General features: G+C 30.9%; 1 protein-coding gene across 1 annotated transcript; it reads right to left on the reverse strand.

Moving 5' to 3' along the window:
- Window positions 1-2,472: 2,472 nt before the first annotated feature.
- Window positions 2,473-3,703, reverse strand: LOC110673820 (auxin-induced protein 6B). The gene is made up of 2 exons (XM_058132065.1): window positions 2,831-3,703; window positions 2,473-2,682 (listed from the first exon to the last, which is right to left on the reverse strand). The coding sequence occupies exon 1, from the start codon at window positions 3,519-3,521 to the stop codon at window positions 3,069-3,071; it is 453 nt and encodes a 150-aa protein (XP_057988048.1). The 5' UTR covers window positions 3,522-3,703; the 3' UTR covers window positions 2,473-2,682; window positions 2,831-3,068.
- Window positions 3,704-14,682: the final 10,979 nt, after the last annotated feature.

The following is a 14,682-nucleotide window of genomic DNA, read 5'->3' on the forward strand; positions in this document are numbered from 1 at the left end:
TTTGATTTGGAACAAAGGTAATATATTTATGATAAATTTTTAATTTTTTTATTTAAGTTAGTTTTTAAGTGTGAGTTAAATTTGATCTATTTTTTTTTAATATGGTATCAAAACTTTATTACTCAATCAATGTTTGAGCTTTTCATAAGCGTTTTATGTTCTCAATGTTTAATTATGGATGTGAATAGAGTATATTAATATCTCACATTGATTTAAGATTGGATAACGTGTCCTTTATAAAACCTTAGATACTCTTTCATACTTGAGTTAATTTTTAAAAATAAGTTATGTTCGATTCATTTTCTTAAAAGAAACACAGTTACCACTTACTAGTGAGCAACCATTTTAGTTAGGAGTATTTGTAACTATAAAAAGAAAATATTTGATTTCTTTTGTCAAGGGATGATACCAATTTACGACTTGAATTGAATTTGAAATCGAAATCAATTAATTTAATATGATTTTAAGTTAAAATTAAAATAAATCTGAATCGGAATTAGAATCGAAGACACATTTCGATTTATTTCTTATTCTCTTAACTATGAAACTAGAAGGATAAATTTAATTTTAATTCCAGCTCAAAATGGAACTCTAGCTGGCCCTACTTTTGCCTTATTACTTCTGCAACAACCGGCAATGTGATTAATACTGTCTGTCCTCCTACATTCAATATGTGTATATGGAAGAAGTACCATGTTTCTGGTGGGATGAGTGGCAGTTATTGGTTGTTCTTTTTTTTTTTTTTTTTAAGTACTCGTCGTTTGTTAAAATCCGTTAGGCCGGACTTCAACTAAATTTTAAGGATCAAAATTCAAAGCCCATGTAAAGTAAGAGCTTCTTAAAATAGAATAAACCCAAGTACCATGGGCGACCCATAAAACCAATCCTGGCTCATGGGTCATAGTTGTTGGGTTCCTCGGACTTGAGATTGTAGTGGCATTCTTTGTCTTAGACCCAGCTGTGATCTCATTTAAAACCAAAATCGAATCACTCCAATTTAAAAATAAAATCATAGTAAAATCAAAATCACTAATTTGCTAATTTAATTAGAAAACATAAAGGTATGAATTATCCAATCTGAAGTCAATTGTATCCAACTTAATAAAAAGTACTTGCAATGTGAATTGAAATGATTTGAAGCCTAATCAATCAAATTCATGATCCAACACAAACAAGCACTAGTAGATATAATGTGAAGATGGGCTTTGCATTTATTTGTGGCCACAAGACATGTCTCATAAATCTCCTTATGAGATTTTTATCATTGTCCTTAGGAATGTACTTACTAGCACTAATTATGAGTGGAATAAGACATTCTAATAGGAATGGCAACTCACAATATAATATGAATTTTAATCATAATTTTAATAATATATTTATTTTATTAAAATTATAATATTTAAATATGTAAATATATAGAAATAAATTATTTTTTAATAAAAAAATAATAGTATGTTATGTTCGAGACCAAGAGAATTCTCTTGTCCTTGCTCTATATAATATTGAGATTAAAATGGAATCGAGAAAAATTGATTGAATTTTAAACGGATCAGATCGGTTTAGACTTTCGCCATCCCAACATTTCAACAATTGTAGAATTAAAATGAAAGCAAAATCAACTCAAATCTCATCCAAGCTTAATCATTATAACTACACAGGAAACTTGATTCCATTTGGTCCACCACAATATAATACTTCAAGGAAAGTGAAAGTTCTCTTCTTTTCCACCACTTATGGTTCCACTACTTCGCAGCATAATCTAATGGGTATTCCTAAAAATGCTAAGAATGATAGAGACAGCCATTTTCACAAAGCAGTGGGGAAATTGAAGTCAAAAACTTCACGTATGAGTTTGCATTTTCTGTTTGTGCACATGGCTGATCCCTTTCAACAAACAAGATTATAGATTGAGATGTTGTCCTTTGCATGTGGTGGATTGATATAGTATATTAGCATTGCTTGTGTTCTTGACTTGGCTTAGGGTTTGGCCATGCACTCTCCTCCTTCGCCCCTATCACCGGCAAGTGTAGGTCAACCACTCACAGTTTTTGGTAAATTTGTCAACGCCCAATTGCCCCTCTCTGTTCAGAAAGAAAAACAGTTTGTAAGCTCTACAAATCCTAGAATTCTTTTTGATCAAATCACAGGTCTTCTATTCCATATAAGATAATTTATATAAAAGGTTATGTATGAAAATAAATTTAATTATTAAAAGAAAGTTTAAAAAATAATTATTTTAAGAAAAATGATATTTTAGGAAATAAAAAGACAAAGTTGAAGCAGATCAAATGGGACATTTTTCTTTCACGTGGATTGATGCCATTATGAGCTATGACTCCCACAGAGCTGCATCATTAAAACCATATGATAGTACACATTTTAATTCTTAATTTGAATAATTAACTCAATTTTATATAAAAATAAAATAATTATTTTAAATTTATATATAATTAATTAAATTATATACATGGCTAAAATAATACATATATAAATTTTTATATAATAAGTCCATGCTGATATTTCTTTACAAATTTTTTCTTATTTATGAATAAATAACAGAATTTACAAAGGTCATTAAATTTTCTCCTTCCGCTCCTCAACTCTCAAATAATTCCTTCTGCCACCACTCCGATTCGAACCCAGGACGACGAGGTGGATAACTCAGCCACCTCTTCTTGCCATCTCCATGCATTCGCCGGAGTTGTAATACACACTGACTCGCCTCAGTAACTCACAACCGAATTAACCAATAATAACAATATTTAAAGAAAAGAAGTGGAAAAAAGGAAAAAAAAAAAAAAAAGGGTTTTCCCTAAACCCACCAACTTACCTCTTTGTACATGGTAAGTAAAAAATCAAAACCGATGCAAATCAGGGAAACTCAGCCGAATTAACTTTAGAGTGCAACTCAACTCGGCAACAGTACTCGTACATCTTTTGGATCACATAAAATTTGCTGCGGAGAGCTTTCCTAACTCGGACTGAGTCGTCGCGGGTCAGGATCAGAGTGTTTGTTTCTCTCTTTTATTTTCAAGAAATACCAACCAAATCCCAGTTGGTATTTTCACTTACCAGATGGTTTTATCAGTGAACCCATGAAGCAAAGGTCGAGATTCGGTCCAAAACTCATGCTTACTCCTAAGTCCGACATGGCAATTCCTCTGGAAATCTTCCAGATTCAAGAAACGGGTCGAATTCCCCGACTCTGATCGCGAAATGTATCGAATCACTTCCTCAAATACCTTCTCGTCACAGGGAATCGCTAAGGGACCTTGGTTAGTGAAGCCGTACTCTTCCTCAGCTTGCACTAAGAGTTTCTTGAACACCGGATGGTTCAGGTACGTGGCGCGCACCACAAATCTCCTGCAACTGGTACCGACGCAAACCGCCACATGTCCAGATGGAACGTCAGAAGGAATACGATTAGCTGACATGCGAGCCTTGTTCCGCCACCGGCGCACCAATTGTCGAAGCCTGACGATGTGGCGGATTCTGCTGCATTTTCCCATGCCAGCTGACATATATATAAATTTTCCAATAGAAAAGGAAAGAAAATGAAAGAAAAGACAAGTACCCAAAAGTAGTGTAGTTAAGGCAATGGTTCCCTTCTGTTTTGTGAGAGGAAATTCAGGGGGGGATTGGGACAGTGGGAGGGAGTGGGTTTTATAAAGAAGGACGTGAGAAAATGCCCCTCGGTGTTGAAGATAATTACAGGGTAGTGTCTGTTGTTGGTGAAGAAAAGCCTGTATTTTGGCATTTATGTGTGATTTTTCATTGGATGATTAAAATTCAAACAACAGAACATATGATATAATGTGGATAAATCAAACAACGAAATCCAATATTTAAAAAAGGAATGTAAGATTTTGCTTTCAATGCATTGCATGAAGCTAATGATATGAAAAACCTGTCATGTGATGATGTGAAAGTCGCAAAGAAAATATGTTTTCTGATCAAATTATTTAATTGGGTTTTATTTTATTTTATTAATTTTAAAAGTTATTATTAATTCCCATTTTAAAAACAGCATAATATTGAGAAAGATAATCGCATCTCGTGAAAGGGTAATGCATGCTTTCACTTAATTGCTAGATATTGCTGGTTTAGCATGCATTACCTTTTTATAGTTTAAATCCTAATTATTAATAGCCTATAAAGCTGTATTTGTAATTTTTCACACGATAAATTATAAAGATTTTTCTATTTTAAAATTTTTTTATTATAAATTAGAGAGATTTTTAAAAAAAAATTAAAATTTAAAAATTTTTTAATAAAAAATTAAAGTTAAGCTATATGAATAAAATATAAAAAAATTTAAGGATAAATTATCAAATTTACCCTAACTAATGATATTAAAAAAATTGATAATATTAAAATAAATATTTATTAAATTTATTTATATAAATTTTACATATTTATATTTTAATTTGTGGGGGAATGGGTATAGGCAATAATTTCCCTTGAAGTGAAGTCCACAAAAGCGGGCGAGGACAGGAGGGTGTCAGCCGAGCAGTATTGGAGCAAAGGCTGAAAAGAGAGAGTTATTGTGGGATGCTTTTAAGTTTTAGCGCAACGAAGTGGAAGTATGAGACTGGAAACCCCACCACTGCCGCACGCAAACTTGGAGCCTACCTCCTACTGCTTAACACAGGTGGTTGGGCCTCTTCACTTCAGCCCTGCCCATTGATATTGAAGATGCTTTTTCCTTCTACCTAATATAAATATTAATTTCTTTCTTTTCTATTCTCCATATCTGACCATCCACCATGTGCCAGGATACCCCATCTTCTCTTTTCTTTATGGCACCAATATATATATATATATCCCTTCTAAATTCAAATCCCTATATTGCCCTTATTTCAGCTTCCATGCAGTGCAGCCACCCAAATCAAAATTCTTTTCCCTTTCTTTTTAAAATACAAAATTTAATAATCCCAAAAATCATACCTCCCATACCTTTAAGTCACCATCACTGTCAATCATTTACATTACTGATCATTTATTCTCTCCAAATTAGCAACCTTTCCTTTTTTATTTTTTTAAATAATAACAATAATATTTATTAATTTACCCATTATACTACACTGTAAAAAAAAAAAGTATTTACACAGAAAATAATTTTTTTTGTTACGAGGGAGTCAGCATCTCCTTTTAAATTATAGAAAAATTATTATTTAAATTTAATTTATTATAAATTTAATATATAAATATGTGAGACTTAATTAAAATGAGTTTTATTATTTATTTTGTATCTTAGATATATCATTAATTGAGTCTAAATAAAAATTTTTTTAAATTATATTAATTTTTTTTAAAAAATTTTATATTGATTCGATTTATCATGAATTTAAGACATGAATAAATGAGATTTATATAAATATAAGAGTTTCATTATGTATATTATGTCTTAAATTTATAATAAATTAAATAAAATTAAATTTTGTTGGCTCTCTTTTACTTAGTCAAAGTAAAAGAAAAAAAAAAAAGAAAAATCAGTCTTTGAATGGTCAAGATTGGCCAATTAGGATTTATGGGCCCACGTGCATGTCATGGGGAGCTGGGTTCATCCCCCAATGTCACATTAGCAGACTAAATCCTCCACTATTGTTAGGATTTAAGGAACACATCATTTATTTCCTTTGTTTATTGTTTTAATCAAAGATTCATATATCTCCAAACAAAACCCATTATTAACATTAAAAAATAATAATGAATTTTAATTTAATAATATTAAAATTATTTATTAATTTAAATTTAAATTAATAATATTAGTACTACATGCGTCTCCCTTGTTTTCTTTTTAATTTAATAATAATGGGTATTTTCATTAATAATATGGGAAGATTTGGGGAATATTTGCAGGATTCAGAGAAGGGGTAATTTCGAAATTAAATCAGAAAGTTAAGGTCCTCAATCACCTCAGCGACGAGTGGCTTTTATGTATTGGAACTCGATCGCGTAAAATTCTCGATTTTCAAGGTCAAAAGGTATCAACGTGGCGCTTATATGTAATCATAGGTTGATGTCTGACTGTCTGTACAGGTGGTGGAGGATTACCGTTAGCCCACGTCATTGTCAGTGGCTGACAGGGCACCGTGGTGACCTGAAACCGAAAGCATGAGATGAGAAGGGAGCGAGAAATTTTACGAAACGGTACCGTATCACCTAATGCGCCAACAAGGATACATTATAATATGACGGAAAAATGTCAATTGGGGCGGTACTTTTGTAAAAGAGCGTCTAGGTTCGTAGTCACTTGGTTGTCCTGGGCTGTGTCACGGGCCTCACGGACCCACGCCTCCTCGTCTCCTTCTTGTACGGGCAGTTACTCTCTTAAAATTGTTTGTCTACATCACTCGCACCATAGCTCCGGTGCTTTCATTCTAGAAGTTCTCTAAATAAAAATAAGAAAAAATATTACTATTTATTTTTTATATTACTAATTATTTACTGTAAACAGAAAAATTGAATTTAATATTTGATTTGGCACAATCAATAATGCCAGAGAAAGAGAGAAAAAGGGTAACTAAGGGAAAGATTATAAAGGTGCTAATTATATTATGGAAGGTGGAAAGAGGACGTGTGTTCGCCATACAACAGAAAACTTGCTTTGGCAGTTTGTGTTCTCTTTCCAACTCCTCCTTTTTTATCCATTAAACTGCTGCATGGAAATGCTTTAGCATTTGGATTAATTAAGGCCGACCATTTAGCCAGTAAAACTAATTAATTACATTACTAATATTTAGTATTAATTACCCAGCTGGCACATGTTAAGCCAGGTAATAATTTGATTTAAAAATGGAGCTATGCTTGTGCTTTGGAATTATATTAATTTCACCAACTTTTGTCTTTTGGCGTACATAGGACACTCTTGCGAGGACGACACCTAGCACTTATACTAGTTACAGGTGAGTCATGGCATATGCGTTTTTCTTTTTCTTTTTTTCCTGTTTTTGATGGTCTTGCCATGGTTAAGTACAGACCAGTTGAGGTAATGCAAACGTGGGGTTGTCTTTTAATTTGAGAGTTTAGGACAAATTACAGAGTAATGTGACGAGCAATGGATATGTCCGACAGCCGATGAAGAGATATATATATCGTATATATGTTGAGAAAAATGACCCCATCAAATTAAATTAATTTTCAACATTGATATATATATTATAAGCAGTGTTAAATTAATTGTTAATTATCATTAATTACTAATAATGACAAATAAACTCAGTCTTAATGCGAGTTTGGTTTCAAAATTACTCGGCCAAGAAATCTTCTTCAGGTTTGAGTCTATATATGGTAGCAAATTATTTACTGAAAGACAAATGAATTCTGGCGGATAATACCATTAGAGCGGACACACCTGTATTGGTTGGAGTAAGCGAGTTAGGGAATTTTACGCTTCTAAGAAATGCAAAAATTTTATTTATTTGTTTGGAAGTCAATGTCCACTTTCATGAAAGGTGAAAATTCAGAGAGGAAACGGGTGAAACTCATATATTTATGTTTTTAATTTAAATTAAAAATAAATAAATTTTTTTTATATAAAATAAGTGAAATTCATATATTTATATATTAGATTCATAATAGAGTACACTTAAATAAATTTTTTTTTTCCTTATAATTTCTTTCCTTGTGAGAGTCCTGGGCTCCTCTCATTGCTAGAAAGTTTGTGGTATTATGTTCTATTTCACTTTTCGATAGGGTTCATTTCACTCTGCCCTCATAGTATTATTTCGCTATTAGTCACTCAGAAGTATTGAGCCTTACAAGGAGGTCATTGGCTCTTACCGATTCACACGGAATTCTATGTGCTCCATGCCACTTGAGTCAAAGCGTAAACTAGTGATATTTTCAGCTACTAGACTCTCACCGTCTAGGATACAATATTCGATTACTTCATCTAGCAGCATGACAGTTATATTGCTCTCCCACAACCCCACATATTATGATATGTTAGGTTCTTCTAAAGAATTGTTCGGCATATACATAAGACTGTATGTATATGTGAGGCATTTTCATTTTCAGAGGATTTTAGTTTGGTTGCATTTTTCAATAACAAATTATGTTATAAAGCTATAATTTGATATATGAATTATATATAAGATGATAAATTAATAAAAAATATACAAATAAACAAATAAAATTATTTAAATTTTAAACCAATTGTCATTTGGAGAAGTGGTTAAATTGTTTTAATTTGTTGGCTAGAACTTGTTATATATCGTTTTCACAACAGCAATACCTTGGCTAGCTATGTGCTATCGTTTTCATAACAGCAAATTAATACCTTGGCTTGCAGTTGCAGTGCAGATACCTTCCAACTGCTAAAATTAAAATAAAACAACGAACAGCTAGCTAGAGAGAACCCATTTAAATTTCTAAGCTATAAGCAGTCTTTTAGATCTCTAGATGATCATTCACCTAATCTATTAGATATGCATATCTTATTGATATATCTCTGAGAATATTACAAATATAGTAATTATAGATACGTTTATATATAATTTAATACTGTTAATTAATAAACAAGCTCATCAAATGGGATTTTGATTGGCCATTAATAATTGATTAATTATAAATTTATAATGGGAATCAGTCAACATTTAGAAGCGGGCAATCAAATTAAGATGGCCCTGCTTGAGAAACACGTACACTCGTATATATTCTCAATCAAGGGAAAGAGCATTGGGTGTTCATGACGTGGCCCTGATCATTAAATATTTTACTCTCTCTCTATATTATTATTATTTTTTAATTAATTTTTTAAATAAATAATACAAATGTTAATAATAATAAAATATATAAACTAAAAATTAATTTGCATATTATTATTCTAGTCTTTGTAAAATAACTATAAGAATATGACCACTACTTTGTGGAAAAGGTGCTCTCTTAATATATTAGTATTGAAAATAATTTAGATTAATAATTTTTTTCTTTAAATTCATCTTTCTACTCAATGCTAAATAGGGGAGTATTCAGTCGATTCGGTTTCTAATCGAACTGAATTATAAAAATCAAAAAATTAAATCACTTAAAAAAGTAAATCGAACCAAATCGATTATTTAAGAATAATCGAATCGAACCAAATCAAAAAATAATGATTGGGTTCAGTTTCATTGTATTAAATCGAAAATATTTTAAGTTAATTTCTATTCTTTGGGCTGTGCTTGAATGGATAATTGGACTGGATAAGGACCTTGAGACATATGTATCCTGGGCTGAAAAATTACATTGACCATTTTACTATTCGGCTTAATCAGTTTTATCAGTTTTAACCTATAAAAAACCGAACCGAATCCAAAACTGAATATATTAAAGTTTTAAATCGAACCGCACTAATAAAACTAAAAAAATCAAATCAATGGAACCAAAATGGCTCGGTTTAATTCGATTTTTTGATTCACACTGAACACTACTAAGGCCTAATGCTAAATATTAGTAGGCCATCAATTTGACACACAAAGTTACTGTTGAAGTAGCTTAGTAATAATTAATTTACACTATTTTTAGTCATGTATGGAAAGCATTGTCTGGACTTTTCGATAAGGAGCCGGCAAAGCATGCTTGTTTGAAATCTCTCTCTCAAACAGACAACATGCGCATGCAAATCAAATTTAATTTCCTTGACTTAGTATATGAAATTATAATTTTAATGATAAATACTCTCTATTAATATAGGTAAAAATATATTTACTATTAAAATTATAATTTTTCATATTAATAAAATATATTCAATAAATTTTAATGGGACAAAAAATACATTAAATTATATATATATATATATATATATATATATATATATAAATTTTTTTAATTACCTCATAAACAATTGACATTAAAGTCTCGAATTTGAGGTATTTTTAAAGTCATGACTAAGTGAGCTTATCATTGGCACAGCTTGCAATAACCCATTATGTTAAAAGTGATTCTCTTATGCGCAACCAAAGGAGAGGACAGTACAGATAGAAGTGCACTATGTATGTACTGCTCTCCGACATAAGAATCCAATCTTACGCAACAAAACTCACCCCTCCCCTCCCTTTTAGTTCATTTTTTTATATTTATGTTAACCAACCAACTAATTAAAGCTCTCCAAGTCTCTCTTTTTCAAGCTTTTCATAAAACCAGGAACATTGGACGGTGAACACGCCAGAATCTTTTATATATATATAGATATATAAACCTGTAATTCTAAACCACTCGTGATTGGTAGCTTAGCTAGATGTAAAAGCCCACAGTTTCTTGAAGATCTTCACATGGGGGCTGAGGAATAATGTTAAATCTATGCAAAAGGATAAGAAAATAAACCAAACCAGCTGCATGCTGCGAGTGCGAGTGCGAGTGCGAGTGCGAGTGCTAGCTCTAGCTAGCTCTCTCTTAACGTTTTGTAATTATATGATCTATGTCAACCAACCTTTTCTTTTTTATGTCCTCATTCCCAATAAATATCCGTACTGCCTTTCATAGCCCATAACAGATGCCATGCCTCTAAACTGTATCCTTTCCAGCAGTCTATTATTATTGTCTCCCTAATTAATTTGTTTCATAATTGTAAAAAAGTAAAATTAAATTCATCTTAAAGTTAAATTATTATAATTGAATTTGCTTGCTATTTCATTGTTAATTTCTTGATGGATTGGTTTTATTTAGTTAGGTCCAACCGAGGGCTCAATTCAACCTAGGAATTGGACTGGAATCGGCTTGGGTCAAACCTAAAATGGTGCTGGTCAACAATTTTAATCCTTAAATCAGCCCAAAACTAGGTTTAGGGGGCTGGTTTAGAATCTTCCTTCCTTAAACCAAGCCTCAAATTGACTGGTTTGAACTAGCAATTCTGAATTAGAATTGATTTGATTCAAAACTTTTTTGTAAAATTTATATTAAGTTTGTATTTCATCTTTTTAATTTTTTTTACATTAAAAATTAAATAAATAATATCTAAAATTTAAAATACTTTGATAATACCTAACACAGAACCTAAATCGAAATAGAATCATTTCCGAACTGTTTTGAATAAAAACCAGACTGAACCATAGAGCTGACCAAACATAATTTTCAATTCAAAATCAAATCAAAACTGGCCTATGGCTAGATCTATATTTAATAATTTAAGAAATTAAAAATTTATTATTTTCATTTTTTAAAATATTTAGTCTCTCTGTCTAGTGTGTTTCAATGATGGAAGAAATGAAAATAATTAACTAACAACTACCACTGCTAAATAAGAGATGAGTGATCCATTGACTTGATTAGGGAACACAATAATAGGCATAAACTACCAAAGTTGATGGTGGCGTGCTATTGTATGGTAATAGACAAGCCTTGGTAGTTTGGATATTGACAAGTCAAATTACTCTTAATTAACTGCTAATCATCCCTTAAAACAGTTGATAATCTTTTTAATTACATCGAAAGGTTGATAATGATTGACGATGTTGCTTTCTTTGATGATATTGTCAACAACAATTTATACTTTGTTTTGCAAGGAAAATATAATATTGTCAAGAATATATCAACATCACATGCAATAAGATGTTGATTGTTATAAACCTAATTTGTAATTCACAGTTTGAACTGAATTATCATAAATCAAATACATGGACCCTGAATACCAACCTTATATCCCCTTCACAATTATTCTACTTACTAATACAATTATAATTTAATTAAGGTTATAATGTAAGTAAGATTGCTTCTACATTAGAATTATCACATTCCATTAATACGTGTTGAAAAAATTCGGGGACCAAGAAATATTTTAAGCATTTTATCAGCCCATGATCATATTCCAAGATTAGATTTGACGTTAGTACTGTAAACGAATCAAACTGCTGACGAGTTACTCGAGACTCAGTTCGATAAAAGTTCTTTTTGAAAATGAGTTATGTTGAAACTCGATTTTTAGACTCGTTTAATAAATAAGTTGATCTTGAATTTAATCATACTCGACTCACTAAAGCTTGCGAATTGATTCATTTACAGACTTGCGAGTTAGCTCATTTATAAACTTGCAAGTTGGCTCGTGAATACACTCATTAAATAAGTTCATTAACATGCTCATTTATAAAAATATTTATATTATAAATATTTATTATTTTATTTAGAAATGTTTTAAAAATAATGTGTTATTTAAAATTATGATATAATTAAGATGTATTTATTAAATATAGTTATTTGTAATTTAAATTTAATTTTTATAAAAATTAATTTATTTTTTTTATATGAGAACTAATTAAAATTACGTAATTTGAACTTTATAATCATAAACTCAAAATAAATTCTGTAAATGAATTGAGTTACTCAAGAATCAATTCGATAAAGAACTCAATTTGATTCGATTCATTTAAAACTCATTTTTTAAATGAATAAAGTTTAAACTTGTAGATATTTGATTAAGTTGGACGTGAATTAATCTCGAGTTGAGCTCGAGTTGAAAATAATTGTGACGAATCAAGCTACTCCCCCATTTGACACAAAGCCACCAGGCCAATAAATGTGAGAGATTGAGAGACATGGGTCAAAATTAGGAGACGAGAACCAAACGAAGATTCGAAGTTACCTAATATGTCCCTTTCACGCAAATATCTTCTAACTTCTAAGCCTCCAAAGAAGATCATATTTAATACAGAAGTAACGTAAATTCATATAAAAAAATTAAAATAAAAATCTAAAATAGAACGTAGGAGCATGTTACCATTGCGGATTATACGGGAAAATTTGTCTGAATCTTGGCTGTTTTCTTGTGATTAAAATATTGAAACTCTCACATGGGAGTTGGATGCTAAGTGAGAACCATTTACCAACTTGAAAACTCCTCCTCCTCTTCTTCTTCTTCTTCTTCTTCTAATCAATTTTCCCATATATGCACATATCTAATATAAGTTTTTTTAATACAAGTTTTAAAAAATAAATCTTCAAGAGGGACCCATGAACGAATATGGGGTGTTAAATGAAAGAAACCCCATACCTAATGATGATGCTATAGTGTTTCCACCTGTATACCTCTGTTCTTTATAGTTCTGTGTACATATGGGCAGCTGCAAATGCCAATCATAAGTACATGGTTGCAAATGGAATGTACTTGCTTTTGCACACACCCATATCCCAATAAAAATCATTGACGAGCAAATTCCCTTTTTTTTTAATGATTAATTTCCAATATCAAGATTGCCAAACTCTCAGGTGCAGAGCTCTATCTCCTTGACATCTGGTCAATCTAGCTGTAGTTTTACAGAGTGTTCGCAATCCAAGATAATGGAGAATCACCCAAAGCTTCACTTTTCAGTACCCTCCATATTTTGTTGATCATGACCATTCAGCAGCAAAGCTTGGCCAGTGACAGTCTTACCTCCCTCTTTCAGCTTTTTTTGTTTTAATTTAAACAAATATAGGATTTCATTAAAATTGAAATGTAGAAGGTCACACGGCCCTTGGCCCACAAACAAGTGAAAAGACCTAGTTAAGCCCAGCACCCAAAGCCTTTAAAAGGTATTTGACACACTAAAATTAAGGTTTAAGAGGCCTGAACTTTTTATCTCGTTTTACTTATAGAAATAAATTTTACTTGAGCTAATGTAAATCTTCTTTTTGAAGGGTTTTCTAATAGGGGTGTGCAAATGGTCGGTTTGGTTTCAAACCGAACCGAACCGATAAAATTAAAAATCGAAAATTAAAAATTTTAAAAACCGAACCGAACCAATTGATAAGAAAAAACCGAATCGAATCGAACCGATAAATATCGGTTCTGTTCGGTTTTAAACCGATTAAATCGAAATTTATAAAATTTCATATTTTTAACATTAAATCTAAATAATAAAAACATAAAAACAAAAAAAATTAGAAATCAAAACTCAAAAATCTTAAGGTTCGGTTCGGTTTTCTTTGATTTTGGTTCGGTTCGATTCAATTTGGTTCGATTTTTTATTTCCAATATATATTAATAATTTCGGTTCGGTTCGATTTTTTTGATTTTTTTTTGTGAAAATAACCGAACCGAACCGATTAATCCGAAATTATCAAAATTATAAACCGAACCGAACCGATTAAATTTTAAAACCGAACCGATTGAACTGAATTAATCGGTTCGGTTCAATTTTTCGGTTTAAACCGAAAACTGCACACCCCTATTTTCTACTGTTATTCTATTATTAAAATCAAAGTGTATCTTATTTTATAGGTAATTTTTTTTTAGAAAATTATTTTGTTAATAATTACTTTAGATAATATAAGCAATTTACATCTTGTGGATATAAAAATAAAGTGAAAAAAATTAAAAAAAATTAAATTAATTAGAGAAGACATAAAGAAAGAATATGCTAAGAGAGTTTGAAGCTGTGATTACTGACTAGTAGTTAGCCCAAACCCATCCCTTGAAATGGGCTAAATATTAAATCTAAGATCATTCATATAATACTAGAATAAACTTTCAATATTTATCACATAAGCCACGAATAAACTCTCCTTAAGCCCCAACCCATTTGTCCTTAATGTTCATTTAACTTATCTAGAAATTTAGCAAATCCAGAAAACACCAAGGAGATTTAGCAGAGGATTAATGCATTTCTATGGAATGGAAACAGAGATAAAAGTCACAGGAATTGAAGATTTTCTTATTGTAGTCTTATATTTAACATTTGAACTCCACAATAAATAAATAAAAAAAAGCCATAATTATTAGCCTGT

This window comes from Hevea brasiliensis, chromosome 2 (genome assembly GCF_030052815.1).
Source record: "Hevea brasiliensis isolate MT/VB/25A 57/8 chromosome 2, ASM3005281v1, whole genome shotgun sequence".
Taxonomy (NCBI): Eukaryota; Viridiplantae; Streptophyta; class Magnoliopsida; order Malpighiales; family Euphorbiaceae; genus Hevea; species Hevea brasiliensis.

What these genes read in the sequence shown, in the direction of transcription:
- LOC110673820 (XM_058132065.1), bottom strand. Translation starts at nt 3,521, where the DNA reads ATGTCAGCTGGCATGGGAAAATGCAGCAGAATCCGCCACATCGTCAGG.